Source organism: Equus quagga, chromosome 2 (genome assembly GCF_021613505.1).
Source record: "Equus quagga isolate Etosha38 chromosome 2, UCLA_HA_Equagga_1.0, whole genome shotgun sequence".
NCBI lineage: Eukaryota > Metazoa > Chordata > Mammalia > Perissodactyla > Equidae > Equus > Equus quagga.
This window is the reverse complement of record NC_060268.1, coordinates 14,169,756-14,186,414: the sequence shown is the minus strand read 5'-3', so window position 1 is coordinate 14,186,414 and position 16,659 is coordinate 14,169,756. Positions and strand designations below refer to the sequence as shown.

General features: G+C 34.7%; 1 protein-coding gene across 2 annotated transcripts in view; it reads right to left on the bottom strand.

Moving 5' to 3' along the window:
• The window catches only part of BAZ1A (bromodomain adjacent to zinc finger domain 1A), an 83,468-nt gene that overhangs the window by 31,870 nt on the left and 34,939 nt on the right, over nt 1–16,659 (bottom strand). For both annotated transcript variants that reach the window (XM_046652978.1, XM_046652979.1), the window contains 6 exons: nt 9,508–9,609; nt 7,123–7,210; nt 4,097–4,231; nt 3,189–3,288; nt 2,319–2,485; nt 301–396 (listed from right to left, as the gene is read on the bottom strand). In XM_046652978.1, coding sequence (XP_046508934.1) covers nt 301–396; nt 2,319–2,485; nt 3,189–3,288; nt 4,097–4,231; nt 7,123–7,210; nt 9,508–9,609 — 688 coding nt within the window. The remainder of the gene's footprint in view (nt 1–300; nt 397–2,318; nt 2,486–3,188; nt 3,289–4,096; nt 4,232–7,122; nt 7,211–9,507; nt 9,610–16,659) is intronic.

Sequence of the window (16,659 nt, the reverse complement as noted above, 5' to 3'; positions counted from 1 at the left end):
GGCAGAGTCTTTACCTAGCAATCAAGCTAAATGCATGCCTGGCTCCAGAGTTATTGGATTATCAAGGATCACACAAATGACCAATTATTTCCGCAGAATAAGAGTCATTATCAGGGCTTGTTATAAAATACTAACAGTACTACCTCAGAATTCTAATATACCATTTGTTTAATTGGCTATTTCCTCCTAGTTAAATATGAAGAGGCCACTATTAAAAAGAAAAACAGATTTCATCTGCAAAGCCACAGAGGGCACATGGAAGAACATGGGTGTGTGAACCATCACATAACATACTTATACCTTAAGATCATCACATTCCATATCTTCCCTAGGTTTACTCCACTGTTTTAAGTATTCCATATATTTTCGCTTTTCTTCACGTAATTTCTCTCTTTCCTAAAACAAAATGTTAATAAAAATTCTTATAAGAAATGTATAAGGCACCATTAGCATCCCTTGGGAACTTGTGAGAAATACACATACTTGGGCCCTACCCTAGACAAACTGAATCAGGAACTCTGGGGTTGGGATCCAGCAACTGATGTTTTAATAAGCCCTTTTGGTGATTTTGATGCACACTGAAGTGTTAGAACACTGATCAAAACAATGCCTACCTCACAGAACAGCTATAAAGACGGACAATGTCCAACACAGTGTAACTCCTGGATAAATATTAGTTCAATCTGACCCTACCTATGGTAGCTCTCCCCCTACTTCAATCAATTAGATCCTGACAAAGTAGGTAACAAATTCTTAGAGTACCTAAATAATACCTCCCCTTATATCACTAATACATTTGTTGTTTTCAAGATTCTCTTAAATCTGACTAACAGCCTAGGGACACACAGAGGGAGCAGTAAGTAAAAGCAGTATTAGAATAGTTAGTTGGTGGATTTCTCTTTCTTTTAATCCAGGCCATTTCTCTTGCATACTTGGTCTTTTGAAACTCCTACTTCTTGGGTCTGGTATATAAAAACACAAGATAACTATTGATCCTAAAAAGTCTCTAATAAAGTAGAGTGTAAATATAATTTTATTATAATTATTTCCCAATAGGCTATGTTTAATATGTTAATATTCTTCTCTTCCTTTGAAATTTAGGAAGACCGAAGATACAGATATGCACTTATCAAATTTTCAACACACAACCAGATAGTTACAGAACTTATTAACTATGCTTTGAGTAGTCTGATGAAATACCTACACCCCAAAAATTCTTGCAGGATGTAATAAAATGGGTATTCTCACTCATTGTTGCTAAGAGTGTAAATAAGCACAACATGTTTGGCAAATAGGTACCTACATATGTGTATAGAAAGTTTTTAAAATGTTCTTACCCTTCGACCTATTATTCTACTTCTACCCATTTATCCAGAGACATAATCCAAAAAAGGGAAAGATTTTTATTCATAAATCTGAACAGAGTATCATTGTTTATGAGCAAAAAATTGTAAAGCACTTACTCATATCTATTTTATTAACGAGTATGCAGTCACTAAAAATTCCACCTTAGTTAATTTAATAACATGAAGGAATGTTTATAATAATGTTAAACAATAAAAAGTATACAAAATTATAAATGCTCTCTTTTTTTAAGGCCCAGAATAAAAACTAGAAATAAATTAGTCCAAGTGTTAACAATGCTCTAAGTGTTACCATTTAGATTACCAGTGTTTTTTTGTGCTCTACATTTTCTGGAATGAACACATACTAGACATCTCCATCTCCATCACAATGGCCTATTTGAAATAATTTAAGAAACTACAGGCAATTTAAACAAGCAGAGTGTGTAACATGATCACCTAAGGCTACTTGTGACTATCCCAGAAATCCAATGACAAAGATTGGCTTTGGAGGAAATCAGCTACAGCATTCTCTAGGGATTATCTACCACTAAAGATTATAACCCAAGATTTGCTGAAATATCCTATTATCACAGATACCTTATTCTTCAAGGAGAATAAGAACACGGTAATAATTCTTGTCAGTCATAGATTTTACTGTATCTTTCTAACTACATATTTTACTTTTGAAATTATGTATAAATTATGTATAAGTAACGCAGAAAATCAACTTTAGAATTGCACTTTAGAAGAGGTTTTGCAGTGTAAAGGCATGTGTATATGCTGAACCCTAAATTATTCATTAAATTTTCCAAAGTAAAAGGGAGATAAACCAAGACTGTTTATCAGCGCTCTATGTACAACTACAAATGTGAATCGAAGTGGTAAAACTGTTTGAAAATTAACTATGAATTTAAATACATAAAGCACTGTTTACTATATGTATAGAGCAGAGCTAATACACCAAATGAATACCTTTTCTCTTTCTATTTTAAGCCTCTCTTTTTCTTCTTTCTTCTTCAGTCTCTCTTCTTCAACAATTTTCTTCAATTCTTCCTTCTTTTTCTCTTTATCTTCCTTTTCTTTTTTCTTTGCCTCCAGGGCATCTGCTTTTTCTCTTTTTAATTTAGCCTTTTCAAAAGCTGTGGAGGATCAAATTTAGAACTGTACACAGACAGAACACAACACATTTTTTATGTATCAAAAGAATCCCTGAAATACTTTAAGGTAAAGTGAGATCAGCAGAGACTCTCAGGGGTTGTAAATTCCTGGAGGGAGCCAGCAGGTGATTAACATGGGAAAGCAAGTTGGTTAGGTTGAAGAACTACTGCTGCCCTGGGACACCGCCCCCCCCCCACCCTCCCACCCCTGCCCCCAAAGCTCTGCTGCTCTGGGTGTGCTCCTCTGACCAGCAGCAAGGCATCACCTTGTTAGAAATGCTGAATCTCTTCTCCCACCAGACCTACCAATTTAGAATCTTCATTTTAATAACATTCTCAAGTGACTCACATGTACAGTCAAGTTTGGGAAGTAATGTTTTATAAGGCTGCATGAATCAAACAAAATGGCCCAAAACAGTTTGTTAGCCCTAGAAACTCCAACTTGCACTTAATCTAGCATATGGTCAGTTTAACAGGGGATGTGTTGTACCTTCAAGTATTGTTTAAGAGATGAACAGAGGTCTCATTTATCATAAAAATCAATAGATACCTGAGGGTAAAAACTATTTATGCTCAAAAAAAAAATAAACCAAAATATGCTATTTTAGAAACATCCTGCACCTGGGCACAGAGAGACAGTCTTTCCTGTACCTCAACGGTTTTTGGAGAGAATGTTAAGACTCACCCAGTGACTTCATTTCTTCTTGTTTCAAAAGTTTGTCTCTTTCTTTAGTAGCTTTGTTCCTATAACCTGCAATAGTCTGTTTAGGAGCAACGTGGCCCTCCTAAAGAGCAAACCAAGAAACTCAAGTTGTAGAACCACGACTTTATGCAACACAAGGTCTGCCTTGTTCTTACAGTAAGAATAAAAACCAAAGAATTTAACAGCCCTCATCAATTATACTTTCTTTATACTAAAATAAAGTTTTATTCTAAAGCATAACTGAACTTTCACTAACTCTATGCATGTAACGTACAGAATATGATTTAATTCTACAAATTACTACGAAAACCTCTCAAGAAAAACAACTGGTAATATATAAAGAGAGGCTTAAAAATATGCATCAGAAACACAAAAAATCTTCCATGGTACCTTACAAACTAGGTGGTGTAGATATCAAATATGAAAGGGGCAAAGAAAGATGTCAGAAACATTCTTGTGGCCAACGTTAAACAATGTCAAAAGTTTATTTTTATTTTATTTCCTGTGAGAGTGTCTCTAACCTGCTTAACTAATGTGCTATTCTTATTACCTCTTATCTTTTAAATGCTCTTTACACTTCAATTCCATCATTTAGTCCCTCTATTTCATCCTGCTTTACATTTTAGTAATTGCTTATATGCTTGTTCCACTTTGGTGTGAAATCCCTGTGGCATGAGAGTCATGTCTCATTCTCACTTCAAACTTCGACAAGCCTCACTGCCGAGCAGTTATCAACATAGAGTACACACATTGTGTGTGTGTGTGTGTGTGTGTGTGAAGGAATGTGTTCCTTCCTACAGTCTAGAGGGGTAAGGGGAGCCAAACACTGCTCTTGATTTTAAAGAGTTTTATTAAAAGCTACAGTGTAGTATTATATATCCTCTACTTACCTGACTATCAGATACTCGTTTGGGAGGTCTGCCTCTTCTTCTGTTAGCAGGACTAAAGATAAATGTGGGTGGATCATCAGGGAAGAAATAAGAAAAATCTTGTTCTGCTATTTTATATGCTGAAAGAGATGATGCCTTCACAACAAAAGACACAGGGCACAATAATAACACATTAGTAAACCATATATAGATACACTCTAGTATGTCATGTGACTGCTGTTAAACACTAAAATGTCATGTGTTATTATGTAGTAATATACATTTTAGTTGGTTTACTTGATCCTTTTAAAAACTATATAATTAATCAGCTTTACCAGAAAGAAAAACACAATTCAAAGGATTATCTCACCATAAAATACTTAAGAATGCTTCAACAGCTTCTTGAATTTTAAAACTACTTCAAAATTACTTTTATACAGTAATCTTTTTGGTTTGCTTTGCTTTTGACTAATTTTTCTATGTAAATAATCCATATATTTAACATTAAAAATCCACTGTATTAACCCAATAAATTTTTCTTAACCATTTTTCCTAACTGCTGAACATTTAGATTATCCCCCCAGTTTGGGGTGAAAACTTAAATACTTTAGGTATCAAATGTTAAAGTTGGTCTGGATAAAAGCAGAAATATTGACAAATTCCTATGAAGTTTCAACTCTGAATTTAAGTTCAGGGAAGTCAATCTCCTTTTTACCAGAAGTGGTAAATCCAAAAGAGCCTTCTACTTCGTATTCAGAACTTGTTCACCTTTCATCCATGTCCAACTCTAGACTTTTAATACTTGATCAGCAATTCTGAAGATTATTTTTGGTCTAATGGCCAAGATCATCATTCTTTCTCTCAAAGAAAACATGTGCCTTTTACAGAAATATCTTTCAGGAAATGTATAAGAAAATAATGATACAAAATTTTAAATTATTAACAAAACAGGAACATTCCTACTGGGAATTCTATTTTCTGGATAAGACTTTTATTTTTGATAGAACATAGGTTTTAAGACCTAAAATTCAATCAGTTCTGGTCATCATAACACATCAAGAATCTATTACGATTTTACATTAAAGTAAATTCCATTAAGATGGTCATCTACTGTTCCATATAAATAAGTCCTGAATATAAAGAATTGTCCTTTACAGGTGACTATAAAGCACATGGGGGGTTTCATCTTAAATATATATACTCAAAAAAGGTCAAAATAGGCTTTCATACATTAATTGCCAAGGTTCCTTATCCACACACAACACACACAGTAAACATAAATACCCACCCACATCTTTGTGTACTTCTAAGTACTCCTAACAACAGTTTACACTCACCACGCTGGGTATCAAACTTGTTGTTTTCGGTGTGTGTGTATGTGTGTGTGCGTTTGTGCATGCATGTACTTGCACATGTGTGTGCAAGTACACGAGAACATCCACTGATAATCTTTCGTTATACTCTTAAGAGAAAAATGTTTACTGTCACCTTAATTGTCATTTATTTATTAAGTAAAGTTGAATTTCTTTTCATGTTCATTGACTATTTATTTTGCATGGTGAATAGCTGCTAATGTCCTTCACCATTTTTCCCAACCTGGGTTGTTTTTGTTCATCGATGTGTAAGAGATCTTTGTAAATTAGGGGAATTGACCTACTGGCTATTTGCAATACACATATACAGCTATTTGTACATCCACTGACTGACCACCAAGTGCCAGCACTATTCTAGCTGCTTATTACAAGTATCTAACTTTTTGTAAGCATCATTTCACGTGGCTACCTGATATTCAATGCTACAGAGCATAATTTAAGCATTCTCTTCTTATGAAGACAAATACATAAATATGCTCACGTTAAAAAATATTATTTCCTTCAGATTATTTTAAGTTTTTATATTTCATCCACTGTGAATTTTGATGATGTGTATTTGTCTATTTTTTTCTTGGGGTGCTTATGTTTTTCCAATTGATTTGAGCTCCTCATAGCATTCACTGAAAGTATTTTTCCTCCAGCACTTGCCCTTGAAATCTATTCATGACATTTTTAAAGTTACATAAGTTTATATTGTCAAATCAAATCTCATCCTTGCTAATCCTCTTTTATTGCTCCTACTAAGTATTTCAGCATGCATAATATTAAGATTTGTTTCATTTCCTTTCCTTCTTTTTTTTTTGTTAGGTCTGAATTTATTTTTCCAAATAGTTATACAAGTGATCTATCTTGGTCTCTATAGATTTGAAATGCTACTTTTCACACAGAGTAAATTCATATTCTTTTTTTTTCCCATTTCTTTTATTTTGATGTAACATTTACATATAATGAAATGCACAAATCTTAAGCATACAGTAGCTGATTTTTGACACATGCATACATCTAACCCATTCTATTACTTTTTTCCCTTTTAAAAAAAATTTTTTAATTGAGGTAACATTGATTCTATTGCTTTTTTAATTAGATAGTGTTTCTCTCTCCCAATGTGAGTTATATATTTCTCATTTTAAAAAATCAGCTTTAGTTTTACCATTTAACTTTTTACTTAGTGTACAAGGAGAAGTTTCTAAACTTGATTTTTCCCCTCTTAATGGTTATGAATAAAATATAATCTGTCTGCTTAGTATAGGTCTCTGATGTTCTTTTCATTGTACATATTGTTCCCTCTAGTAGGTTCTGCTTTAGCATTGTTCTTTGACTCTATTTTTGAGCCAGAACCACACTATTAGAAAATGATAGTTGTCCCACCGCCATAACTTTTTTTTCCCCCAAGTTTTCCCTCTATTCTCCCCTGTCCTGGTTGACTTTTTTTTTTTTTTTTACAAGGAAAAAAAATGGTAGTACCTCAGCAACCTAGCCATTCTAGCAATTGCAAAAACAGTATTTAATCCAATAAGTGTAAAGAAAATTACTAAAAACTGGCTCCAGATAAAAAGAGAGCTATTTTCAACCAGTGTGAAATAACATTTCTGCAATGTTACAACTTTATAACACTTACTCATTTCTGTCTTTTTTTCCCCTCCTTCCAACAAATAATTTCACTGTTCTGATTACCTTAATTTTAATGACTCCATCTTGTGGTTCACAGTGTTGCTTCAGAAAAAGCTTTAGTTTATCACGAGAAAATAGGTGCTTTCTCCGGCTACAGAGTAAAGAAGGAGAAAGAGGAAAGCAATAGTATCAAAGAATGCAATTTGAACTCCATAATTTCTGAAACCCCTAACCAAAATAAGGACATTTCATTTTCCAATAGTATTCATGTAGAAGTTACGAGAAACTTTATATAGAAGTATTTACATACAATGTTATAAGATCTACTTGAGTGGATCTAAAAGTCCATTACAAAAATAGTATATGCATTTGTTGCTTAGAAACCACTTAGAAATCAAATAAACATCAAGGAAAATATACTATGGAGAGTAAACTAAGTTTTATAAAGTTAGATGATCACTCCTACAAGTATTCCATTAAAATTCTTTAAAAAATTAAACTACCAGGTATCATATAACACTAAGTAAAAGCAACATTCAAATGGCTATTGCAAACACAGTTGAACATGAGTTTTATCAAATTCTAAAATATTTTGTATTTAAACTCCCTGTGACAGTCAACAAATTCATGGATTAAAATTAAAGAGAATTAGAATTAAGATTCTAAAAATATACTATTTTTGATTCTCCCTTGCCCCCAAATTCAGAAACAGCAACCACAACAGCAACAAACACCACCACAAACAAAACAAAACCAATAAACAGCACACAAGTATTTCTGCATAAGTTCTGGAAAGAAGTAAATCTTTTAATTGAATTCGATATATTCCTTTCAAGAAAACCCAAGTTAAAAGCTTCTATGAGTGAATAAACAATATAGTTTTTAAATAGTAGTCCTCCCAAAGATGTATATTCTTTTCCTAGGCTATAGAAATAACTATATGAGACAAAGGATCCTGGTTTCCTGCTGTATCCCAGCACCATACAGCTGACAAGGAGAAGGTAATTATCTGTTAACTACTGAACAAATATACTAGTCCTCAAGAACTGTATTGTTCTACATGGCATCCACCAGCCACGTGTTTTTTTTTTTATAAATAATATTAAAAGTTCAGTTCCTCACTATTACTAGTCACATTTCAAGTGACCAATGGCCACACGTGGCAGGACAACACACATAACACTGGCGTCATCACAGAAAGTTCTACTTGTCAGCACTCCTCTATCCTATCAAGTCTTCCCCATAGGAATATTGCCAACTCTGTACTATACGAATAGTGCCATCTTTTGATGTTAACAAAGAGTTGGAAGTCACTTAAGTCTTCCATTATCAGGTATAATTTTCTCACCCTATAATTTTTTGGCTCACTGATCAAGAAGGAAATGAGCCAATAAGACTGTAACCAAGATTTAACAGGATTGTATTTAAAGTATAAGTCAATACAAAAATGAAAAATATTAAATATGGAATTACATTATATAAAGAACATATCATGAACTAAAGGCGAAAAAAAGAAAACTCAACTATGAATAGGAAAACATTGGTTGTCTCAACTATGCTATTTATTTGCCCATAAACTGAATAAATTCAAAAGTTTGAATAATCCACAATATTATTTTGGGAATAATATTTTTCAACATAGAGTAAGATATAGAATGCTCCAGAGATCTTAAATTAATGATGGGCCCAAAATACCAACCAAACCAAAAACTACAGACACCTCTATATAGTTACAGAAAGTAATATATCTGACTCAGGATTCACTTGACACTTACATTACTATCACTTTTCTTTGGACTCCTGAGGATATATGGGGCAACAGGGATGAGAGAATAAGTAAAATTATTTTATATCAAATGAAATGCAAGAACGACTCCGGGTGGCAAGCTGATAGTTGGCTGATGATGTCAACTTCCTTTCAGAAGACTAAGAGCCTAACACTGATAGACAGCAACCAGAATTTCCCTAAAATACACCTAGAGCTAGTTCTTTTAAATATTAACCACTCGCTGCCTCTCTCTTTGGATTAGGACTCAAACAGCAATATTTAAAGATATTTATTTTTTATTATTTAACTTTCTTAAGGAACGAGAGGAGACTGATCAGACATTTGTGTTTAATAATAAAATATTACAAATGTGACATATTTGTAAGCATCATCAGATTTTTCAACTTTGAAAACTGAGTTCTCTCATGAGGAATACTTCATAAATAGATCCTTGTCAATTCTTAGATGTGAAGATTATTTGGGGTTAGTTATTAATTTAAATGAAGGGCTCATGGAGTCCATCAGGATTCACTTTATCAGTCTATGAGCATATAAATGTACACTTATTTTAAAAAGGGAGCAACCACCTGCAAGAGTATCCATTTGTTCTACATCAAATCTTGTTAATCTTACATAATTATTCCACTTTCAACCAGCATAGAGAAGATACCAAGTTTTACCTGATTTGTGTTGCTTTAACAATAGCACACTCATACAATTCTTTTTTAGTGGGCTGCACCTTGTACTTGAACAATAAGGGATCAACTGCATCTTTTTTCTTCCTAAAAAGAGCAAACACACAAATCAGTTGATAATTTGTTTGGAAACATGGGATTTTAAATGGAAATCTAGTATCTAAGAACATATTATAACAAAATCTAATGCAGTTATTTTAACTAGGATTGTTAAGTTACTGATATCCCTCACTATTCTATTAGCCAAAATAGTACAAAGCACTACTTTATGTTAGGTAGGTACTTTAATCACTTATTCAATAAATTTTCCTTGGGTGAAGAAATTAACTAGAGATGAGCAAGCACAGAATATCTAGTTTAGGTTAGAAAAATTTGTAAACAAACAAATAGCTCTTGGATTTGCTTTTAAACTTTCTTGTTCATAGCTATGTAATCCAAGACCAAAAGTGGAGATAATACAGTTTGTCCTGTTTTATTAACTGGCAAAGAGGCTAGACATTTAACCCCTGCCCCCACCAACTTCTCATCTTTTCTTCCCTTTGAGAGTGCATTCCCTCATTCCTTCATCCATCCATCCATTCAATAGTTAAGAGCCTTCAATATGCCAAATGCTAAACACTGATGATTCAGTAGTGAACAAACTAGAAGCATAGTAGGGAGATAGACGCACACGCACACAAAATACACAAGATAGGCGGTAAGTGCTCTCAAGGGAATAGAGTGCCGGGCAGAGGGCCTCGATTTTACACTGGGCAATGGTCCCTGATAAATTGTCCAGGTGGGCCTTCCAAGAAGTTGACATTTAAGCAGAGATCTGAAAAAAAACGAGGGAGCAACCCATGAGAAAATCTTGGGGATACACGTTTAAAGAAAGAGAGGAAAAGACTGTATTAAGGCCCTGAGGTAGAAGCATGCGTGGTGTGCACAAGCAGACTAAACACGCAGAATGAAAAAAGAAGGTTCAGTCAGAGAGGGAGCAGCAGGGCCACATTATAGGCCATCATCAAGGGTTTTGGATTTTACCCTGAGAAAAGACACTAGAGGATTCTGAATAATGGGTGATAATGACTGCACTTAGACTTAAGGAGGATAACTCAGGCTGCCATGTGGGGAATAGACTATGAGGCAAGGCTGCAAAGAGGAATACCAGCTAGAAAGCTAAGACAAAAAACTAAGTGAGAACTAATGGCAGTAAAGACTAAGATGGTAGTGGTGGCACAGAGTGAAGCGGTTGGATTCTGGAGAAGCTGCCTCTGAGAAGGCAAGCATATACGTAAAGGGGATGTAGGTGGGAGTTATAGGGAAGAGAAGAAAATGATATGAAAGGATGATAAAGAGAAACATTCTGCAATGAGGTAAGATATAATCAAAGTGATATAAATAGAGTACACACAAGGTGGGGCGGAGGGAGTCTCAACACAAGAGATACATGAGGAAAGCACACAAATAAAACTCAAGTATTTACCTGTCACAGCACTGAATCCCAAGTTAGAAAGACAAGTATCTTTGCACAGAGACCCAGTATACACATAAACCAAGAGATATATTTAAACATTCCCCTTACTATATGGAATGTAGTCTAATATTTTCTATTCTATTAAAGCTCAATATTTAATATTAATGTCACAACCTACAACAGGCTATAACCTGCATTTGAAAAAAGCACTGTTTCAAAAGAACACATCAAAGAGAGAGAACTCTAAGTGTTCAGACAGCAGTCTTGATGGGAGTTTCCAATAAAGGAATTTGTTGAAATGAAAAGAGAGGAAAAGAAAAGTGAGTTGTAATGAATCAGCAACAGTTCTTCAAGAACAATGGACTTGATTAAGTTTTTATCTTAATATCATTTTTTGGATAGGTGTCAACTTAGCAATTAATTAGTACCCTATTTTTGGGGGGGGAGGGTGAGGAATATTGCCCCTGAGCTAACATCTGTTGCCAATATTCCTCTTTTTGCTTGAGGAAGATTGTCCCTGAGGTAACATCTGTGCCAGTCTTCCCCTATTTTGGATGTGGGATGCTGCCACAGCATGGCTTGATGAGTGGTGTAAGTCTGTGCCCAGGATCCAAACCCATGAACCTGGGTTGCCAAAGGGGAGCACAGGAACTTAACCACTACATCACCTGGCTAGCCCCAATTACTACCATTTTATTCATATAAGAGTTTGGTCAAGTGTAATACAGATTGCACTTAAAATATTATTACCAGTGGCAATATATAAATAATTATATATTTTAAGTCATAACTATAAATATATAAATATATTTATTTATATATTATTTGTTTATAGAAAACTTGTTTACGGACCTTACTGGATTTAAGGCTATAAATGTGATTCCTCATGTATAAAAAATTACCTTTTTTTTTTTTTGCTATGTCATGAAATCCATTGGTGAAGATAAAACAATAGAATCAAAATCTTTTTTCTAATCAGTGCAAATATTCTTACACAAAACTATAGAATAAAATCATAACTGGATTCTTTCCAAGGAAGTACCATAATTGGAGATCAACAGAAACTGTTTCTTATAATGCAGATTCACCTATAAGATAGCAACTTCAAGGATAATATTAAAAAGAACCTCCATTTTAATTATTTTCCTCCCTTGCTTCCCAAAGTCTAGGCCTAAATAGCTGAAATGCTAAGTTGAATCTAATGATCTCAACCATGATACCACTGAGATGTGTTATTAGTTCTATAACAACCCATTAACATCAAATATTACGTTTATAGAAATTAGATCCCTGTTTCAATTATTTAGTCACAACAACATTTTATCACTTATTTTATAAATATATCATATTTCAAAATGCCCAGGTATATATGTAAGTTTTAATTCTACTTTTATTTTATCATAATGGAAATTGTTTTTGTTGCTATCCTGTGAACACTTGATAATAAGAAATATGAAGTTAAAATTTTTTTCTATACCAGCATAAGAGAAATGATAAAAAAACAAAATAAAACTAGCCTTTCAACATAAAGGTTTCTTTCAAGAGAAACTATCAGGTTATATTTGCTATAACTATTCTGCAATGACAACTCACCAAATGATTAAGCTTTCAGCAAAGCTGGTTCTTATGGTAGTATTTTTTGGAAATTTAAAATGCTAATCTTATTTCTCACACATTAAAATTTCACACATGGACTACAAATAGCAAGCCAATTAGGTCTATTTCTTTAAAAGTAACACTCAGATTCCATAATCTCACTAATAATTAGGCAGGTTCTCAATACAGCCAGATTACATTGCATGAAGAAATTTAGTACGTACATTATTTTGAAAGTGGATACATATTCTTCAAGAGGTCCCTAAAATAATTAGTTTTTCCTTGCCCTTTTACAGATTATCAACCAGGATATAAGATGTTACAAAAATGCATCTTGTTCATGTACTATTTTCAGGCCAGGATAATAATATTTTTATAATGTATTTTAACTTTAAATAATATCTGCCTAGAGATGGCTCCACAAAACTCTGTCCATTGTAAAGTATACGAAGCAGCCTGATTGATCTTAAATTTTTAAATCCTTAAATCACAACAGTAGAGTACTTTATATTATCGGAAAGTGTCATTTACCTACTTAACCTGAGTTCCTACAAAGACCATATTTAGTTTCTTTCTTCTACAAATCCTAAAAACAACTAAACAAACTCACCTATACTTGGCACACCTGGCTACTGAAATCAGATGGTAAGCTAGTGAATATCTTAGTCAGGACTACCAATTTAGTTCAATTTTCGGAGAATTTGTGATTGCAAATGAACTTCACTATTTGGCTATTACATTAAGAAAGGAAACTTGTATGAACAGTTTGTGGTCTTAACAAGTTGTGAGGATTTTCAAATATAAATTTTCTTTAAATCTATCAGCAACTTTTGGGGGAAAAGAACAACAGTGGACATAAGTATAACATTACTGAACCCATTCTTGATGGGTCAACATAAGAGATGAGTCAAGAAAGGAACACTGAGAACAGATACAGGATGTGTATGTTATATATTTCAGAGAAGGACTAACAGACAAAAACCCTAAATCCCTTTACTCCAATTTTATATGGTGAAAATTATCTTCTCTAAAATATAGTCCAAACTTTATCTAGTGCTATAAAATAATAGCCAAGAAGTCAATTTTTTTTTTCTTTTAAGATTAGCCCTGAGCAAACTAATGTCGATCCTCCTCTTTTTGCTGAGGAAGACTGGCCCTGAGCTAACATCCATGCCCATCTTCCTCCACTTTATATGTGGGATGCCTACCACAGCATGGCTTGCCAAGCAGTGCCATGTCCGCACCCAGGATCCGAACCAGTAAAGCCCAGGCCGCTGAGAAGCGGAATGTGTGAACTTAACCACTGTGACACCAGGCTGGCCCCTAGAAGCCAATTTTTAAAATAAAATTTGCTTGCAGATACACAAGTAAATAATTCTAAATTTAAGGTACTCTTTATTACATCATCTACACAAAGTATCCTAGTAGTAGGATTACAAAATTTGCCTCATCTCATTCTCAAGTATATTTAGATAGGTATGTGAAAGGCGCTGTCATAAATCTCATGGTAAATAGCTGAGAGAGAAAATTAATGACTTCAGATCGTTACTCTAGAACCCAATTCTGGCAAAGATAGGAGAGAGTTGTGCAAAGTGTTGAGCTCCCTGAGTCAGAAAGTACTAAAATGTCCAAGGCTGCCATGTGCATGGCTTCGTCCAAGGCCCTGTGATGAGAAGAGGAGGAGCAACTTTTCATAGTCTCTTTCACAAGCTTAGTTTAAGAAGCATACGTTTAGGGTGTTAACGCCATTCCTCAAATAAATAAGTGACCTGCTTCCCAAAACCTCGACCAATGTGCACCCAAAAAGCTGATCTACAAAGGTAACTGCTTTGGTCAATCAGACCCTGCAGTCAATGCCCAGATGGAATGAGTAAGCTAGTAATATGTTGTTCTGAGGGAAGGCAACTTCAGAAAAAGTCAAGCCTTTAATTCTCTAGTTTTACTGATGTGGCATTTGGCTTTGGAAAAAAAATCAATATGCTCCCCCAAATGTATCAAAACATTCCATTTCTAAAACTCTGATGATCAGAATATATAAAGAACTCCTATAACTGAACAAAAAGACAAATGACCCAATTTAAAAATTGGTACAGGGCTTATATATCTTCCTCGGAAGATGGCCCATAAGTATGTGAAAAGGTAGCATCATTAGTCACTAGGAAAATGCAAATCAAAACCACAATGAAGGGGCCGGCCTGGTGGCCGAGTGGTTAAGTTCTCGTGCTCCGCTTAGGTGGCCCAGGGTTTTGCCAGGTTCGGATCCTGGGCGTGGACGTGGCACCACTCATCAGGCTATGCTGAGGCAGCATCCCACATGCCACAACTAGAAAGACTCACAACTAAAATCATACAACTATATACCGGGGAGCTTTGGGGAGAAAAAGTAAAAATAAAATCTTTAAAAAAACACACAAAAAAACCACAATGAGATACCACTTTACACACACTAGGATGGCTATAATCAAAAACCCGAAAAATAGAGGCTGGCCCAGTGGCACAGAGGTTAAGTTTGCACGTTCTGCTTCAGCAGCCCAGGGTTCGCTGGTTCAGATCCTGGGTGCAGACATGGCACTGCTTGGAAGCCATGCTGTGGGAGGCGTCCCACACATAAAGTAGAAGAAGATGGGCATGGATGTTAGCTCAGGGCCAGTCTTCCTCAGCAAAAAGAGGAGGACTGGTGGCAGATATTAGCTCAGGGTTAATCTTGCTCAAAAGAAAAAAAAAATAGTGATTATGAGGAAGTAGACAAACTGGAACCCTCATACATTACTGGTAAGAATGTAAAATGGCACAGCAGTTGTGAAAAGCAGTTTGGCAGTTCCTCAAACAGTTAAACACAGAATTATATGACCCAGCAACTCCACTCCTAGGTATATACCTAAAAGACTTTAAAACAGGGACTCAAACAGATATCTGTATGCCAATATTCACTGCAGCATTATTCATAACAGCTAACGGTAGAAACAACTCAAGTGTCTATCAACAGATCAATGGATAACACAAAATGTGGTAGATCCATACAATGGAATATTCAGTCATAAGAAGGAATGATGACAAAAATTAGCCTCATCTCATTCTAAAATACATTTAGATAGGTCCATCAAAGGCTCTGTCAGAAATCTCAACATGCAACAACATGGATATACCCTGAAAAATTATACTAAGTGAAGTAAGTCAGACACAAAAGGACAAATATTATATGATTCCACTTATACAAAATATCTAGACTAGGTAAATTCATAGAGACAGAAAGCAGATTAGAGGTTACTAGGGATAGGGGGAGGAGAGAATGGAGAATTATTACTTAATGGGTACCGAGTTTCTGTTTGGGGTGATGAAAACGTTTTGGAAATAGTGATGATAGTTATACAACACCATGGATGTAATTAATGCTGCTGAATTGTACACTTAAAATGGTTAAAACGGCAAATATTATGTTATATGTATTTTAACACACACACACACTCTCCCACAAGACGCTGGTGATCATTTTGAGCACCTTGACTTAACTCTAAATATGCTACCTTAGTACATCTTGCAGATGTTATGAATTATGTGAGGCTGGGCAAATTTTCTAACTCAGAACTTCCATTTCTCCTCAATGATATAAGAATTTGACCATCTACCCTCATAGAATGGTTCTGAGGAATAAATAAGACTCATGGAAAACGACCAATAAATAATTGTTCCATTCCCTTCCCTTCAATCCACCTACTGCAACATGAGAAAATCCAGATGATGTTTTGTTGGCAGGGAGCAACCAAGGAGTAAATTTCTTACTCACTTAAGTTAGGGAATTAACGGAAATAATGGAGTAAGTCTGAAGATGACTATGTTTCACCCTTCCTGGCATCTCAGGATACAGCAGTAGCAATCTACAAACAACTAAGCATTTTATGATGTAGATGTATAGTGAAGGCTCAGATTCTCTGAGAATCACAAACAGGTTAAAAATATCGGTGAACAAAGGAAGTGATCAGCTTACTCACTTTTCCTATATCAAAGGTCTTTCCCAAGTACTTCTACTCAAGGGAGAAGGCACAGGCTATTTAGGCAGAAAATTATGACTGATTACTCCTATGGCC